At 42.6% G+C, this 19,238-nt stretch overlaps 1 protein-coding gene and 1 long non-coding RNA gene across 5 annotated transcripts in view; one reads left to right on the top strand and one right to left on the bottom strand.

Moving 5' to 3' along the window:
* NEDD4 (NEDD4 E3 ubiquitin protein ligase) overlaps nt 1-3,740 on the bottom strand; it is a 126,775-nt gene extending 123,035 nt beyond the window's left edge. The window contains exon 1 of one of the 4 annotated variants that reach the window (XM_038418647.2): nt 3,500-3,740. In XM_038418647.2, coding sequence (XP_038274575.1) covers nt 3,500-3,544 — 45 coding nt within the window. In that variant the 5' untranslated portion in view covers nt 3,545-3,740. The remainder of the gene's footprint in view (nt 1-3,499) is intronic. The other 3 variants (XM_038418651.2, XM_043494233.1, XM_038418649.2) reach the window with 3 other exon arrangements.
* A 2,830-nt stretch (nt 3,741-6,570) lies between these two features.
* On the top strand, nt 6,571-18,441 carry LOC122456169. Its single transcript, XR_006274868.1, has 3 exons — nt 6,571-6,583; nt 7,627-7,630; nt 18,093-18,441. It is a non-coding gene; the product is annotated as an uncharacterized LOC122456169 (long non-coding RNA).
* The last annotated feature ends 797 nt before the right edge of the window (nt 18,442-19,238 follow it).

The following is a 19,238-nucleotide window of genomic DNA, read 5'->3' as shown; positions in this document are numbered from 1 at the left end:
CATATTCTGGGCAGGCTTCTTTGCCAGCCCTACTTCTATAGTATGACAATATTTGTCTATATCCAACTTGCAAGGAATAACACTTCCTTTTTTCAGCATACACAACTGAGATTGCTCCTGTAATGTCTAATTTAGGAACTAGAAGTTAGCACCAGTTGATACCTTTCCCCTTCAATTTTAATAGATTGCTTTTAAAGCATGCTGCACCCATTACATAAGAATGCTCTGACCCAGTAGGGCCAAAGGTCCATCTAGCCCAGAATCCTGTCTTCTGACAGTGGCCAACGTCAAGTGCCCCAGAGGGAATGAACAGAACCGGTTATCAAGTCATCCATCCCGTGTCGCTCACTCCCAGCTTCTGGCTAACAGAGGCTAGGGACACCATTCCTGCCCAACCATTGATGGACCTATCCTTCATGAATTTATCAAGTTCTTTTTTGAACCCTGTCATGGTCTTGCCTTCACAACATCCTCTGGCAAGGAGTTCCACAGGTTGACTGTGCGGTGTATGAAGAAATACTTCCTTTTGTTTGTTTTAAACCTGCTGCCTATTAATTTCATTTGGTGACCCCTCGTTCTTGTGTTATGAAAAGGAATAACCATTTCCTTATCTACTTTTGACATCAGTCATGATTTATAGACCTCAATCATATCTCCCCTCAGACGTTTCTTTTCCAAGCTGAAAAGTCCAAGTCTTATTAATCTCTCCTCATACAGAAGCCGTTCCATACTGAGACAGATTCAACAACCCAAAGCAGACAGAAGAAATGTTTTCCCTTGTACTACTTCAACAGATTAAAGTGACCCAGCGATAACAAATGCTTGACCAATGAAAGTAAGAGAGAAATGCAAGACTACAAGTCAATAAGGCTGAGATTTTGTGTGTCAACTGAAGGAAGCAAATCCCACAGCCAAGGACTTTTCACCAAGAACTGTACCAGTACTAACACAAGCACATTTAAGAAACATCAGCAGGATCACCACTACCCTGGTAGAGAGGCGGTCATATTTTAGTCTGTACACAAATTTACAGTTCCGAACCATCACCTGTATTTTCAACCTTTAACCAAGCAGACAGTAATTTTAGAGCACACATTTAGTGTGCACACAGCTACCCATTTCAAAAAGACAGGTCGGACTCCTCTTTCAGCACTAGCTAAAGCTTCTGAAGTGATTTTCAAAAACAGTCTCAGGAAAAGAGCACTGTAAAAGAAAGTTCCACCTGGAGGTGGAAAATGCACTTTAAAGCATTGCTTTCTTTAGCTCAAGGCATAGACGCAGACTCTGTGGAGCACCCACAAAAAAAAAATTAGCGGGTGCTTAGCACCCATCAGCAGCCAAGCACCCACCTACTCCCATCTGCCTGCGGGCCCCCACAAATTAACTCCTCCCCCTCCCTCCTGGGGGATCCTGCATGCCACAGCACAGCTGTTCAGAGGAGTGCAGGAGGCACCGGGCAGGAGGGGGAGAAGCATGGACAGGGCACACTTGGGGGAAGGGGTCTGGGGTGGAGCGGGGCTGGGAAGTACAGGGACGGGGTGGGGTCTGGGGCAAAGTGGGGATTCAAAACCCCTAGGGAAAAATTAGAAACCAGCACCTGTGGGTCAGGGTTAACAATTGGAGTAAGAGGAGATTTGTCAACATAATTTTTTAAAAAGAAAAGGAGTACTTGTGGCACCTTAGAGACTAACAAATTTATTAGAGCATAAGCTTTCGTGAGCTACAGCTCACTTCATCAGATGCATGCTCTAATAAATTTGTTAGTCTCTAAGGTGCCACAAGTACTCCTTTTCTTTTTGAGAATACAGACTAACACGGCTGCTACTCTGAAACCTATAATTTTTTAAAACTATATTGAGACAGTAGCGTTTGCAAAAGAATTATCTGCACACTTGTCTGTTTCCTGTTCAGTGAGTAGTGTAATACTAAGTAGATGAGGGCAAGAAATGGACAGAGAGATCTGAGAACCTATAGCTAAGATTACTCTTGAAAAAAACATAAAAAACTAAGATTACAAAAGTCAAACATTCAAAAGTTAGGAAATGCCAAAATTAAGATGGTTTGTATAACTTTAATTCAGTCCCCTTGTGTGTCTGCGTCATGATACATTCTTTGATTACATGATCACATACTACTTTTTCCATAGGGACACCTGCATCATTCATTGCACAAGACACACTAGCTGCTGAGGCAAGTCAGGGCTGTGTAGTAAAGGAGGCTATTGTCCGTAGGACCCCTTCATCATTTGCTGCAGAAACTGGACAGTGTGTAGTGAAAAAGGCAAGAGATGACAGGAAGAGAAAGGACTGTCTCATGGTTAAGGCAGTGGAAACATGCCCTAGAGAACTGGATTCTATCCCTACTTCTGCCATAAAGTTCTTGTGTGATGTAAGGAAATTATTTAAACCAACCTTTTTAATGGTGGTCACTAATGATATATGCTTCATTTTCTGGATGTTCAATTTGAGACCATGGATTCAATTTGCAGAAGTGCTGAGAACTCATAGCCAAAACTCAAGTCACTGGCAGCTACACTTTAACATATACATGCTATATGACAGATAAAAAGTTCACTAATAAAGAGTCATGAAGTATTTGCTACTTTATTCCTCCCAGATGACCAACATCTACATCCTGCATACATATGTGCAGTTTAAACCACCTAGATATATTACACCCTTCATTACCGCCTTCAGATTGCAAACTCAGAACATAAGTTTATAAAATCAGTCTGTTACCCAAGAGTTAAAATTTTAATATTACACTACCCAAAAAAAAAAATGCACAGCCCAAACCTAAAGTTATTTAGCGTGGTTAGAAAAAGTGGATCATCTAGTCTCCCTTAACCTCCCTATGCATTGTTTACAAACAAGTATTAGTTCAGATTATTGGAATATTGACTTTGGTAGATTTAGGAAGTATCCTACAGAAAAGTTTCAGATTTTGTTCAAAGAGGCAGGCAATCCACAAGCCATTCATAGCATACAGTTAATTTCTCTTATCCGGATAATCACTGGAGCGTCTCCCAACACTAAATTCTGTTACCACTAGACGAGGAAGTTACCAGGTTACCAACCCAAGCACCTCGCCCGAGGGGCCATCGCGGAGGACAGGACTACCCAGCAGCCAGCGCCCTCTGGGCAGGACACTGGGAGCCCTGCTGCCACGTTCAGAGAGGGAGGCAGACAGCCGCAAGATGTGTCACATCCCAGCCCCTAACAGGTAGGTTTCCGCCAGCCCCAGCCCACCACAGCCATAGCCTGGGCTCCTCTCCTGCCTACACCGTCCGACACCACTCTGGGGCCGGTACAGGCAGGGGAGGGCCCACCGGGCCCCCACGACAGGGATTCACAGGCACAGACCCTCATACCAACAGAAGAGGCCTGTCAGAGGGAGGGTCCGGCATCGCGGAGGGGACCGGATGGAGAAGGCGAAAAGCAGCGGCCGCCCGCCTCCCTGCCGGAAAGCGGGTAACCTGGGGCCGCGCAACGAACCTCACCTCCTCGCTCGGCAGCCCGACCACCTCCACGGGAGAGGCCGCCATGGCCGGCCAGGCAACGGTATCCTGGACCAACGGCTACACCACAGACGCACCTTCCTCCCCACGGCTGCCTACTCGTGTTTACCCTGCCCCGCCCCGGCCAAGCCCCGCCCCAACCCACAGCGCGCGCGGCTACAGCCAACAGATGGCGCGTGCGCGCTCCCCCGATCCCCATCAGGTCCCGCCCCAGGAGACAGATTCTGATTGGTTAAGAGTCCGGTCTTCTCTTTGCTCCCGGAGACAGATACTCCTTCTGATTAGCTGAGAGCCCCGCCTTTCCTCCGCTTCTGGAGACAGATACACCTTCTGATTGGCTCAGAGCTTCGGCTTTCTTTTGCGGTCTCGGAGACAGATACTCCTTCTGATTGGCTAAGAGCCCAGCCTTCCCTCCGCTCCTGGAGACAGATACTTCTTCTGATTGGTTAAGACCCCCGCCTTCCCTCCGTTTCTGGAGTCAGATACACCTTCTGATTGGCTCAGAGCCCCGCCTTCCCTCCGCCCTTGGAGATAGAAAGATTAAGAATGAGCTCTCAAAACTGGATACTCTCATAAAGAACCAACCTTCCACACAAACTTCCTCGTGGCTGGACTTTACAAAAACTAGACAAGCCATCTACAAAACACACTTTGCTTCTCTACAAAAGAAAAAGGACACTAAGCTATCTAAACTACTACATGCCACAAGGGGCCACAACAGTGGGTCCCGTAACCCACCCAGCAATATTGTTAATCTATCCAACTATACTCTTAGCCCAGCAGAAGAATCTGTCCTATCTCGGGGCCTCTCCTTCTGCCCCTCCAACCCCACGAACATGATACAGTTCTGTGGTGACCTAGAATCCTATTTTCGACGTCTCCGACTCAAGGAATATTTCCAACATACCTCTAACCAACATATTAACCCACAGAGACCTTCCTACCAACACTAGAAAAAGAAGGATTCTGGGTGGACTCCTCCTGAAGGTCGAAACAGCAGACTGGACTTCTACATAGAGTGCTTCCGCCGACGTGCATGGGCTGAAATTGTGGAAAAGCTGCATCACTTGCCCCATTACCTCAGCCGTGCAGAACACAACGCCATCCACAGCCTCAGAAACAACTCTGACATCATAATCAAAAAGGCTGACAAAGGAGGTGCTGTCGTCATCATGAATAGGTCGGAGTATGAACAAGAGGCTACTAGGCAGCTCTCCAACACCACTTTCTACAAGCCATTACCCTCTGATCCCACTGAGAGTTACCAAAAGAAACTACAGCATTTGCTCAAGAAACTCCCTGAAAAAGCACAAGAACAAATCTGCACAGACACACTCCTAGAACCCCGACCTGGGGTATTCTATCTGCTACCCAAGATCCATAAACCTGGAAATCCTGGACGCCCCATCATCTCAGGCATTGGCACCCTGACAGCAGGATTGTCTGGCTATGTAGACTCCCTCCTCAGGCCCTACGTTATCAGCACTCCCAGCTATCTTCGAGACACCACTGACTTCCTGAGGAAACTACAGTCCATTAGTGATCTTCCTAAAAACACCATCCTAGCCACTATGGATGTAGAAGCCCTCTACACCAACATTCCACACAAAGATGGACTACAAGCCGTCAGGAACAGTATCCCCGATAATGTCATGGCTAATCTGGTGGCTGAACTTTGTGACTTTGTCCTCACCCATAACTATTTCACATTTGGGGACAATGTATACCTTCAGATCAGCGGCACTGCGATGGGTACCCGCATGGCCCCACAGTATGCCAACATTTTTATGGCTGACTTAGAACAACGCTTCCTCAGCTCTCGTCCCCTAATGCCCCTACTCTACTTGCGCTACATTGATGACATCTTCATCATCTGGACCCATGGAAGAGAAGCCCTTCAGGAATTCCACCAGGATTTCAACAATTTCCATCCCACCATCAACCTCAGCCTGGACCAGTCCACACAAGAGATCCACTTCCTGGACACTATGGTGCTAATAAGCGATGGTCACATAAACACCACCCTATATCGGAAACCTACTGACCGCTATTCCTACCTACATGCCTCTAGCTTTCATCCAGATCATACCACTCGATCCATTGTCTACAGCCAAGCTCTACGATATAACCGCATTTGCTCCAACCCCTCAGACAGAGACAAACACCTACAAGATCTCTATCATGCATTCCTACAACTACAATACCCACCTGCTGAAGTGAAGAAACAGATTGACAGAGCCAGAAGAGTACCCAGAAGTCACCTACTACAGGACAGGCCCAACAAAGAAAATAACAGAACGCCACTAGCCATCACCTTCAGCCCCCAACTAAAACCTCTCCAACGGATCATCAAGGATCTACAACCTATCCTGAAGGACGACCCATCACTCTCACAGATCTTGGGAGACAGGCCAGTCCTTGCTTACAGACAGCCCCCCAATCTGAAGCAAATACTCACCAGCAACCACACACCACACAACAGAACCACTAACCCAGGAACCTATCCTTGCAACAAAGCCTGTTGCCAACTCTGTCCAAATATCTATTCAGGGGATACCATCATAGGGCCTAATCACATCAGCCACACTATCAGAGACTCGTTCACCTGCGCATCTACCAATGTGATATATGCCATCATGTGCCAGCAATGCCCCTCTGCCATGTACATTGGCCAAACTGGACAGTCTCTACGTAAAAGAATGAATGGACACAAATCAGACGTCAAGAATTATAACATTCAAAAACCAGTTGGAGAACACTTCAATCTCTCTGGTCACTCGATTACAGACCTAAGAGTGGCTATCCTTCAACAAAAAAGCTTCAAAAACAGACTCCAAGGAGAGACTGCTGAATGGAATTAATTTGCAAACTGGATACAATTAACTTAGGCTTGAATAGAGACTGGGAATGGATGAGTCATTACACAAAGTAAAACTATTTCCCCATGTTATTTCTCCCTCCACCCCACCCCCCACCGTTCCTCAGATATTCTTGTTAACTGCTGGAATTAGCCTACCTTGCTTGTCACCATGAAAGGTTTTCCTCCTTTCCACCCCCCTGCTGCTGGTGATGGCTTATCTTAAGTGATCACTCTCCTTACAGTGTGTATGATAAACCCATTGTTTCATGTTCTCTGTGTGTGTGTGTGTATATAAATCTCCCCTCTGTTTTTTCCACCAAATGCATCCGATGAAGTGAGCTGTAGCTCACGAAAGCTTATGCTCTAATAAATTTGTTAGTCGCTAAGTTGCCACAAGTACTCCTTTTCTTTTTGCTTCTGATTGGCTCAGAACCCAGTCTTGCCTCCGATCCAGCTGGCAGATACCCCTTCTGATTAGCTCAGTAACCTAAAGCCCGCTTAAATGCTGAGCTGCGCCCCCGACCGGTCAAAGGGTGCAGCGTCTCCTTGCTGTGCTCTGGGTAACGCAGGGAGGTTCCCCGCGGCACTGGCCCGGGGACCCAGGCTACAGATGATGGTTAAACAGGAGCGACACACTGTGCCAAGCAGGCAGGGCAGTGCCTTTAATAGGGGCTGGGACTTCCCCGGTGCTTTAGCCTTTCCAGGTACAGTGCCAGCCCGCAGGATTCAAAAGTCATCAGATTTGCCCTAAAAAATGTGAGATTGGTTTAACAAGCATGAGTTTTACTAATTAATAGGTAGAAAGAGAAGGAGAACTTGTGGCACCTTATAGACTAACAAATTTATTTGAGCATAAGCTTTCGTGAGCTACAGCTCACTTCATCGGATGCATTGAGCTCCGATGAAGTGAGCTGTAGCTCACAAAAGCTTATGCTCAAATAAATTTGTTAGTCTCTAAGGTGCCACAAGTACCCCTTTTCTTTTTGCGAATACAGACTAACACAGCTGCTACTCTGAAACCTGTAATGAGTAGGTGTGGCCTTCGTCTTATACATCGTCTGCAATTGGTGACTTTTCGAGTCACATTGTCAGTTTTTCTCTACAGCCACAAGGCTCAACACTTACTTTTGGGGGGAAAGATTAATAGATGGTGAGGATGATCCTCAGGTAACAAAATGATTCCAGCAGTTGGGGACTTTACAAAAAGCAAACAAACCACAAATCACCAGACTTACGAATAACTTGCAAGATTTGTCAACATTGATATGGGAAAGGGCCAGGAGTGAAAGTAACTTAAGGGACTTACTGGTACGCAGGGCCGGGGTCCTGGGAGGAGTGCAGGGCCTCAGGCAGAAGGGGCAGAGCCCCTGGCCCTTTAAATCACTGCTGGAGCCCCCAGGCTCCTGGCTGCCACTGCTACCACAGGGCTCTGGCAGCGATTTAAAGGGCCAGGAGCTCTGGCTGCTGCAGGAGCACAGGGTCCTTTTAAATTGCCCGCCTGTGGAAGCTGCCCCCTTCTGTTATGGTTGGCTGTATATTGGCTTTTGCTGGTACGCCGAACCGGAGTGGACCGGCTTACTTTCTCCGCTGGAAAGGGCAAAACAAGTTACCTGTACATACTGAAGCTCTCTCCACAATATAGGGGCAGTAACATGAGCTTCAAATGATGCACAGATGCTGGAGGAAGTTATCTCCTCCTCCCCCAGACTAAGAGAAGAGTTTTGAGAAATAGAGGAGGAAATAAATAGCATGAGACACAAAGATCTTGTAGATTTTGTAACTTAAATTTGAAACCAAAATGATGGGATCGCCCTTGAAGATCCATAGGTAAGGTTGACCAAAGCTTTCTGTTTTTTCAAAGTATTCTGAAATCCACGTGCATAGTCAGATTGACCTGAACATTTCTATGACCCTGGTTAGAATTTGTGGTGCAAATTTGGGGTCATTTAATAGAGTGATCCCTGAGATACAGCCTCCCTATGTCCTCCCAATTATTTGTTTTTAAAATTGTCTGTTTCTTATAATCATTTTTGCACAGAGCCTTATTCTGCCCTCCTTTGCTTGCTGCCCTAAGGAGTCCTTCAGTTGGTCACAGAACAATATGCCTCCCTAACACCCAGTGGTCAGCTGGGAGTGTGAAGATGAGCAGTTCTGGAGAAACTAAATTGTTAACATTTTTCAAAAGCTTTCAGACCCTGTAGCTACAGCTGCAAGCTTCCCAAGGCGGCAATGTGAGCTCAGGCAATCTCTTCTTTCTCAGATCTAACCTGCTACAGCAAGATAGTTTGAGTCAGTTGGAGTGTATGAAAAAGAGCAATGATTTGCTATTAGAGTGAGCATGCAGAAAATGGCCAGTTTGGTTAGGAATGAATAAGTAGCCTATTGTCATCTCCATAGAGACAGAGGTAAGATTGTATGGAGATGTGGTGAGAGACATATTATCTTAACTCTGCCCTTTTCTGTTTTTCAGAGATTTAGGTTTCAGGCTTTCTGCTTCCACATTCTGGAAGTGTATAGGGAGAGAAAGCACTCAAAGCATCTTTAACTTCCTTTTAACAAAGATTTTTGTTTGTGAGTACTGAATAAGTGTAGCTGTAATTTTTTGGGGGGAGGAAGAGGGGTGTGAGATGAGAACATCAAAGCTCACACACACATTTATTTACTAAGAAATGCGCAATTTCCCACCTTGTTAAAAAAAATTAATTGCTAGACCTGCTGAAAATTATAACAGAGAAGTAACATAATAAACTAATTAATTAAAGTTTTAAAGAGGGTCAGTGTTGAAAGGCCCCAGATTAACATCCCCTAAATTCTTGTTTGCATGTTCTCTCCTATTGAAAAGGCTATCATCTGTCCAAAACAAGGGCAGCAACACAGTTAAAACCCAAATCCTCAGCTGGGCAATTTGTCACCAACAAATCTATGGTGCTGAACTTGTTGAAGATGTATGCATGTGCTAAGGTAATATCTGCGGGATGTTCTCTCTAGTTGTCAAAGAATTTTTTTTTCCTGCATAAATTGGTGAAGCTAAAGCATTTATACAAATACAGTAATTTTAAAATTAATAAAATACTTTGCATTTATATAGCACCTTTCAGCCAAGTTTCTCAAAGACCTGCACAGATTAACTAATTAGATATTAATTAATCCTCACAACCCCTTTGAGAGATAAGCAAATATCATCCCAATTTTATGTATAGATGAACTCAGGTTTATAGAGATTAAGTGATTTGTCCAAGGTCACGCAACAACACTGCAGCATACTTGAAACCCAGACCTTCCAATTCCAACCCCCCTCCTCTGACCACTAGAATGCACTCCCTTTTTATCAAAACCACTACTAATAAATTATTAATTTAAATGCTTTTGATGTAGTGACAAATGTTAACACAATAAGGTCAGTAGTATTGTACTTATGACTGGTGATCATGATATTGATGACTTTTATGTGTCAGTGCTATAAAATGACAGTTGCTCACTGTACTATCTATCTTAGGTGACCCTCATTACCATAGTATCCAACCACCTCACACTTTGTGAGGTAGGCAAGTGCTATTCTCATTTTACATAGGGGACACTGAGGCACAGAGGGAGGGAGTGACTCAAGATTACCCAAGAAATCTGTGGTAGAACAGGGAACTGAACGCAGTTGTAGTAGGTTCTAGGCGAGTACCCCTTCTTCCCTTACTATTATTAAAGAGGTGCATTTTTACTGGACTCAAGAATTATCTCTTGGTCCTCAGCTAACCATCAGGCAGATCACACAAATAGTGTGGGGGTTCTTTAATTAAGATAGTTTCTGCTCTGAAGTTTAAAAACTACACACTTATTTTTAGTAAAAAAAAATTTAAACAATTCAGCAGTATGCTGAGCACACATTCTATTTTTACATAATACAAGCAACACACATCTTTAGCAGTAAATATTTTTATAAAATCTCATTCAATTACAAGACAAGAGTAACAGAAGAGAGATTTGAGACACTCACTCACACAGAAAACCGGTATTTGGATAATTTGTCTGCACTCTACACTGAGATCATTAAGAACAAATTAATATTTAATCTCATTCCTCCGTCCTAGCAGTACCTCCTCATCTGGTAGCAAAGTGGTGGCTTCTGCTGCCATCTGAATTATCATCACTCAAATGAAAGATTAAAGAACTACAAATTCCAAAACTATTTTCTCGCTCTTAAATGCCACCGTTTTGGACTGGTAGACCCAAACACGTGCCATGACTTTTGTTATGTGTATTTGCTCTCTTCTCAAACCAAATGGTTCTGTGACTTTAAAAGAAACCTATGCAAGCCGCATAGTACTTAGCAACCCTGAAATAACATACAAGAGTTCATGTGTGAAATAGGAAATAATGCTAGTAAAGGAACCATACTTCTGTTTTAGGTTTCTAAAATAATAAACACGAGGAAAATAATCTTTAGAATGAGGGAAAATACATTGGCAGTGTTACAGCTGAGTGACAAAAAACAGCAGAAGGATGATGGAATAATAAAGTCTGTTCTATATTAAACGTATTATGAATGGATACCACTCTGTTATTGAGAACTTTAAATCAAATCAGATAAGTTCTCATCTTTGCTATGATTTTAACCCAAAAGTATCTGAAGTAATTTCAATACCAATTTAAAATATAAAAATCTAGTGTCACAAGTTCTTGCTATTGACTCATTTATGGATTTTTGTTCTGTTGTAAGAGAGGCTTCACTGAGAAATCAACAAAAAACATTATGGAAAACCACTCACAATTTCAAAGTGACAGGTAAATGGAAAAATACAAATGGGAGGGAATTTTTTAAAAGTTACGCTGGGTTGGGAGCAGTGAATCATTGCCATGACTAAAAGAATTAAATACTTATTGAAAGCCTAGTAATCTCCGTTTCTCTAATGTCATGAGAATGACTCACTAATGAGACTCAACAGTTCACAGTACCATTAATGATCACCCAGCTAAATTCCTACATGACTAGGTCACGTAACTTGCATGATTACAAACAGATAAGGTATTTGCCTTGTTTAGCCATGGGTGATTGTGAGTATGCAGATAGCTGTTGAGACATATAATTGTCCATTTGCATTATCCACCTTGTTTGGGTAATTAACCATCTATATTAGATACATATTTTGCACACCTCACTTTTTGAAAAATCATGCCTTAGCAGCTCTGCTTTCTGCTCCTAGTTTCCCAGTCTATAAAACGGAGTCAGTAATACTCACCAGCTTGAGAGGTGTGTGTTGAGAATTGATTAATTAATTAATTGTAAAGTGCTTTTCTATCCTCTGATAGAAAGCACTATTCAAATAAAAAAGAAAAGGAGTACCCGTGGCACCTTAGAGACTAACAAATTTATTAGAGCATAAGCTTTCGTGAGCTCAGCTGTAGCTCACGAAAGCTTATGCTCTAATAAATTTGTTAGTCTCTAAGGTGCCACGGGTACTCCTTTTCTTTTTGCGAATACAGACTAACACGGCTGCTACTCTGAAACTATTCAAATAATATCTCTTGATTAGCTAACAGCTTTTGGATTTAGGCAGATTCATATGCTAATGTTCTCTGTGCTAAAACTTGTAATAACATGTCTGGGTATTATTAGGAAAAGAGTTATCTAAAATATGTAAGTTAATTTAGTGTAACAATGGGACATGAATCACTGATTGTGGCCTGCAGGTGCTACCTCAATACCAATAATAGTAAGAATAGTAAGAAAAAAAGGCATGAATAAGTTTCTTGCTTAATTTTGTTCAGTTAGAATGAGATGAGCAGTTTGTTTTTTTATACAATGCCTTAGTGACTAGTAGCGCAGTGACTGTAGAGTGTCACTAGTGATAGCAACCCAAGGACAGCACCTCTAATAATGCAGTGCAACAGCATCTTTGGTTATGAGCCCAAACCTTGAGGAACTTGAAGTCAAATGTAAAATGCTTCCATTTGACCAACATTTTCTCACCCCCTACATTTGTGTATGTGTACTGTGCAGTGGTTAATTTATGTCTTCCATCTCAGAAGTAGTTGCTTTTCAGCAGTAAGTATACAGGTTATAAAAAGGGTGAAAGGAAATATTGACCCCAATTGTCTCCCATGAAGGTTATTCCTGCACAGGGGAGTGGACGCAGCTGGTTTGTACTTATAACATTTCTTTCCATTCTTCCAGGAACAGTTTAGGATTCTCCCCCTCACTCCAGTACAGTGCGTTGGCCCTGACATCTGCAAATCTTCGGTATCTATCAGGTGTCAGAGCCATGCCATGCAGAGGCTTCATGCCTCTGTACTGCCTCTGGCCCTTCCCAGTGCCCAATGCAGCATGACCCTATGGAATAATCTGGCCATGTTCTTCCAAATTTCCCATGCTCCCCAAAAAATCTCTTCTAGTAGGAGTTTCTCACTGAGTAAGGTCACACTTAACCAGACAGATTTAACTTGTGCAAGGATGTTGTGCATTGTTGAGTGTGAGAGAAATGATGCCAATGGCTAAAAGTTGGTGTAGACAAATTGAGATTTAAAATAAGGAGTTTGTTTTTAACAGTGAGGATAATTAACCATTGGAAGAATTTATCAAGGGTCATGGTAGATTCTCCATCACTGGCACTTTTAAAGTTAAGATTGGATATTTTTCTAAAAGATATGGTCCATGTTATACAGGTGGTATACATGTTATACACAATGGTCCCTTCTGGCCTTTGAATCCATGAAACACTTCAGATTAAAGTCCTCTACCACAGAAATCAATGTGAGACATAAGATCGTTTCACAGACCATGATAAAATATTGGCTGTATGGTAAGACAATGTAGTATTTTCACAAAAACTTGTGTTTTGAAAAATGACTTTAGTGCTGGAAAATAATTTTAATGAGAGTCTCTGAGAACTGTAGAACTTCTGCTATTAAAAATACAAGTAATAAAGAAGACATTACATACATTGGGAAAATCTGTACAGACAATTGTATTAAATTTGTTCAAATAAGTTTCTGTGCTGGTATCTCAATTTATGTGTAATGTATTTAAAAATATCCGTTTTAACTGGATATGCAAACGTGTGCAGTAAGGGGATGACATATCTCATAGTGAAGGTGTCGCTCAAGTGTGGCACATATTTATTTGAATCATCAAGATTGTCATCTTCCTCCATATTTTCAGCTTGGAGGTGATGCGGGCTGCCATAAAGATAAATATTTAGATTGCTAAGATCTCAGGGGATGCTCCTACTCTCATTGCTCCCAGCTTGCTTTCCCATCAACAGATAAACTGCTGCTCTCCACAAACAGTGGCTCATCACAAGGAGATACTTTAAGCACATCACTTTTACCTGCATCAGGCTCCCTTTTACAAACTTCACTTGCCAGCAATCCATCACCCACCAAAAATCTATCCTTTCCTTCCTCAGTTAGGGCTTCAAACTGACAATCAACATTAATTTGCTCTAAAGACATGTTTTCCTAAGCTTCTTTCTGAATTTCTTCTAATTACAGATTCACTTCTGAGATATTAGACAGACATTCACCATATAAACTGCTTTTTTGATGGGGCAAACAGCTATTTTCCACCATCCCAAGGCTAGAGACACTCTCATCCTTGTTATAGTGTATCTGGTTAAACACATACAACTGCTTAGAGTCAAACATCCCTCCCATCCCCCTTCACAGATCTCCCTGTCAGTTACAGATAATACAGAGGATTCACATTTATATTTTTTCTTTGATGGGTTATGACACTACCCTGATAAATATAGTTACCACATCATTATTAAACAACATACCAACATCATTATAAACTGGACTTTCAGTAAGTCTGGCCACTTCTGCTTCAGGTTCCAGTCTTTGCGTTCTGCATTCCTGGGCAGCTTTTTGCATAGCAGCCAGCTGTTCATCCATCTTGCTTGGCTCTCTCTTCAGCTAATCTTTCCGGCAATCGAAGATCTGCCATTCTTTGTTCATGTTCAAGATACAGGCTCTCTCTCAGGGCTTTCAGTTTTGATTGTGGATCACTCATTGTGATTAACTTTAACCCTTTAACACTCTCTGTATCAAAATTTCAGATTTTTCAAATCGCGTGGAGTTCTGATTCAAAACCCAAATGATCTGGTTCTGTGGCTCCTGCCAAGTCTACTCCAATGTGACCCAGGGTGCCTGGAGCAGCCCTCACTGGAAATGCCAAGGTCAGGGCAGGCTGCAAAAGGGAGAGCAGATACTCCCAGGACTGGTGGGTAACACTGAAGTTAAATTCCCCAACCAGTCACAAACTGTGCTTCTGATCCTCCACACTGATTATCAAGAAGCAAGGAAAGAAATCACATAGCCCCCTTTTATTGCATTCCTGTTCTCCGGCTCCCAATCAGCACCTAGCTCCAGTACAGTGAGAAGTTATTTAAAAAAAAACTCTGCTAACATAAACAAAATGTTCTTCTGACCCGAAGGGGTCAGCAACATTACCAGGTCAGTATAGTTTTGGATCTTACCCAAAATATCATACTGCCAGCCAATCCTTTAGTGTCTAAAACTAAAGGTTTATTATAAAGAAAAAAGAAAGAACAAGAAGAGAGATGCTAAATGGTAAAACAGTTATTATAGGGCTTGTCTATTTTACCCGCTGGATCGACGGCGAGTGATCGATCCAGTGGGGGTGGGGGGGTCAATTTATCGCATCTAGTCTACTCCGGTACTCTACCAGGGTGAGAGGCGCAGGCGGAGTTGACAGGAGAGTGTCAGCCATTGACTTACAGCAGTGAAGACACTGTGGTAAGAAGATCCTAAGTACGTCGACTTCAGCTAGAATATTCACGAAGCTGAAGTTGCGTAACTTAGATCGATCCCCCCCTTCCTCCCCTCAGTGTAGACCGGGCCTCACATACAAAGACTTCAAAGTCCATATATCAGGTTTCTAGCAGTATTGGTGAGTTTTCTGGCTTGAAAATCCCTCTGGAATACATCCACAGCTTGGATGGGTCATTCAGTCCTTTGTTCAGAGCTTCAGTTTGTAGCAAAGTTCCTCCAGAGGTAAGAAGCAAGACTTGAAGACAAAAAAAGAGAAGATTCAGCTGCCTTTTTATAATCTTTTGCCATGCGGCTTGTGCTTCCTTTGTGTCAAACACAAACTGCCCAGCACATGGCTTGGAAGCCTTTTCTGTCCATAGGCATGCCCCTGCATGAGTTGTTGAGTCCTAAGATGTATCCCTTACCTTCTCTCAATGGGTCACTTGTATAGCTAGCTGACAGTTCTTAATGTGCCATCAAGTAGGCTAGGCAGTGCTGATCCAAACTGTCTGGGGGTGTCACCCAGAAGCATAGCACAAGTTTGAAATACCGACATACATACATATCTATTAGGGCTGTCAATTAATCGCAGTTAAATCATGCGATTAGCTCAAAAAAATTAATCGTGATTAAAAAAATTAATCGTGATTAATCACACTTATAACAATAGAATATCAATTGAAATTTACTAAATATTTTTGGATGTTTTTCTACATTTTCAAATGTATTGATTTCAGTTGCATCAGGGAATACAAAGTGTACAGTGCTCGCTTTATATTATTTTTGATTACAAACATTTGCACTGTAAAAATGATAAACAAAAGAAATAGTATTTTTCAATTCACCTCATATAAGTACTGTCATGCAATCTCTTTATCATGAAAGTGCAGCTTACAAATGTAGATTTTTTTGTTACATAACTGCACTAAAAAACAAAACAATGTCAAACTTTAGAGCCTACAAGTCCACTCCATTCTACTTCTTGTTCAGCCAATTGCTAAGAGAAGCAAGTGTTTACATTTGCGGGAGGTAATGCTGCCCGCTTCTTATTTACAATGTCACCTGAAAGTGAGAACAGGTGTTTGGATGGCACTGTTGTAGTTGGCGTTGCAAGATATATACGTTCCAGATGCGCTAATCAGTCATATGCCTCTTCATGCTTCGGCCATTATTCCAGAGGACATGCTTCCATGCTGAAGACGCTTATTAAAAAAATAATGGGTTAATTAAATTTGTGACTGAATCCTTGTGGGAGAATTATATGTCTCCTGCTCTGTTTTACCCTCATTCTGCCATATATTTCATGTTATAGCAGTCTCGGATGATGACCCAGCACATGTTGTTCATTTTAAGAAGACTTTCACGGCAAATTTGACAAAATGCAAAGAAGATACCAATGTGAAATTTCTAAAGATAGCTATCAAGGCTGATTCCCCAGTTGGCACTTCGAGTGCAGAAGGTGGGGACCCACAAGGACTCTAAAAATTAATACTTGCCACTCCAGGCTTGTATTAAACTCCCAAGGTTACAGTTTTTTTCTGACCTTGGTTTGGTAGATGCTGTCACCACCCAAGTGCAGAAACCCTTTGAAAAACCAGGAAGGCTCACTTGGGAATTTCTTCCTGTGAGGTACCCTCAAGTCCCCTGCCCCCACACCCAGGGAAGAGCTGGGGGAAAAAAAGGAAAGCACCTCTTGCCACCAGCTAATTAAACAACATGTGCACAAACTTCTTAAGACACAAAAATCCAATTTTGTTCTTAAAAGTAAAGTAAATTTTTTTAATAAAAAAAAAGAAGAAAATACATCTGGGAACTTAGGCATTTTGCTAGATTTAAAAAAAAACAATTACAAGGATTAAGTATCAAGAATAGATCTCTTGAGGTCCAGCTTAAAGGTTACAAGCAAAACAAAAGCATCTGGGATTAGCACAGAGGAGTCCATAAGCCATAAAGAAATAAAAGGGATAAACCTAATCATGTCTTTCTAGACATTTCCTGATCTACTTCCATATCTGGGGTTTTAGATGAGTAGTTTCTAGGTATGATACTGATGATTTTTCATGCCTGGGCCAAACTTCTCACACCATAACTGCTCCCTGTCTGCCTCTCCCCAAGAACAACTGACAGACAAAAGGAGAGTCTTGTTTCAATTTTAAAAATTTCTAGCCTTCCCATTGGCTCTTTTGACCAGGTGCCCACTCACTTCCTTTTACCTATGCATAGCAGTGAGACTTTTAACCCTTTACAGGTAAAGCAAGTAGAGAACAGCTACTAAGAGGGATTTTATAGCTAACATGCTTGCTGGGTCCATAAAAGGGAGCTACCTCCCCTGCCTTCATTTATCAAAATAGTTCTGGCACTGAACCCAAGATTTAAGGATCTGGAGTGCCTTCCAAAATCTGAGAGGGATGAGGTGTGGAGCATGCTTTCAGAAGTCTTAAATGAGCAACACTCCGATGTGGAAACTACAGAACCCAAACCACCAAAAAAGAAAATCAACCTTCTGCAGGTGGCATCTGATTTAGATTATGAAAATGAACATGTGATGGTCTGCACTGCTTTGGATTGTTATCGAGCAGAAACCGTCATCAGCATGGACAAATGTGCCCTGGAATGGTGGTTGAAGCATCAAGGTAGTTGAAGCATCAAGCATTTAGCACATCTGGCATGTAAATACCTTCCGCTGCTGGCTACAACAGTGCCATGCAAACACCTATTCTCACTTTCAGGTGACATTGTAAATAAGAAGCAGGCATTATTATCTTCTGCGAATGTAAACAAACCTGTTTTTCTGAGCGATTGGCTGAACAAGAAGTAGGACTGATTGGACTTGTAGGCTCTAAAGTTTGACATTGTAGAAAATGTCCAAAATATTTAAATAAATGGTATTCTGTTATTGTTTAACAGCGTGATTAATCGCGATTAATTTTTTTAATCGCTTGACAGTCCTAGTTTTTGTGTTTGTCTCTCTCCTCCAGTTGTTTTTTAATAAAATAATTGTGTTGGTTTGAAAACAATCTTTATTCTATTAATTGGAAGCAAACAGAGTCCTGCAAAGCAAAAGACAATTATCTTAAACCTTCAGATTGCATCATCTGCACCAATCACAATCACCTCCTAGCATTACAAGCACTGCACTACCGAGCATAGCAACAAATATTAATGGCTTTTAGCTTAAAATTGCTGCCTCAAGGCATCCCTGATCCTTATGGCCGTATGCTGTGCCCCTTTAATAGCCCTGATCTCTGGCTGATCAAATTCAGCCTCCAGACACTGAGTCTCAGCGGTCCAGCCCTGAGTGAAGCTTTCATCCTTCCCTTCACAAATATTATGGAGTGTAGAGCATGCGGCTATAAGCATAGGAATATTGCAATCTGCCAGGTCCAGTTTCCCATATAGGCAACGCCAGTTTAAATGGCCTAAAGCACACTCAACAATCATTCTGCACTTGCTCAGCCTGTTGTTGAACTGCTCCTTGCTGCTGTCAAGTTGCCCTGTGCATAGCTTCATAAGCCACGGCATTAAGGGGTAGGCGGGGTCTCCCAGGATCACAATGGGCATTTTGACTTCTCCTATGGTGATTTTCTGGTCCAGGAAGAAAGTTCCTGCTTGCAGCTTCCTGAACAGGCCACTGTTCTGAAAGATGCATGCACCCTGCACCTTTCCAGACTAGCCTGCATTAATGTCTGTGAAATGCCCACAGTGACCCACAAGTGCCTGGAGAGCCATTGAGAAATACCCCTTCTGAATAATGTACTCAGTGGCTAGGTGGTCTGGTGCCAGAATTGGAGTATGCATGCCATCTATAGCCCCTCCCCAATTAGGGAAGCCCATTTGTGCAAAGCCATCCACAATGTCACACACGTTGCCCAGAGTCATATCTTTCTGAGCAGGACGCGATTAATGGCTCTGCACGCATCCATCAACTCAAGTCCAATGTCAACTTTCCCACACCATACTGGTTAGTGACCAATCAGTGGCAGCCAGCTTCCACAGTGCAATCGCCACGTGCTTCTCCAACGGCAGGGCAGCTTTCATTCTCATGTCCTTGTGCCGCATGGCTGGGGCAAGCTCATCACACAGTTCCATGAATGTGGC

The sequence above is a fragment of the Dermochelys coriacea genome, chromosome 10 (assembly GCF_009764565.3).
Source record: "Dermochelys coriacea isolate rDerCor1 chromosome 10, rDerCor1.pri.v4, whole genome shotgun sequence".
In the NCBI taxonomy this organism is placed as follows: domain Eukaryota; kingdom Metazoa; phylum Chordata; order Testudines; family Dermochelyidae; genus Dermochelys; species Dermochelys coriacea.
This window is presented reverse-complemented; position numbering and strand designations above follow the sequence as displayed.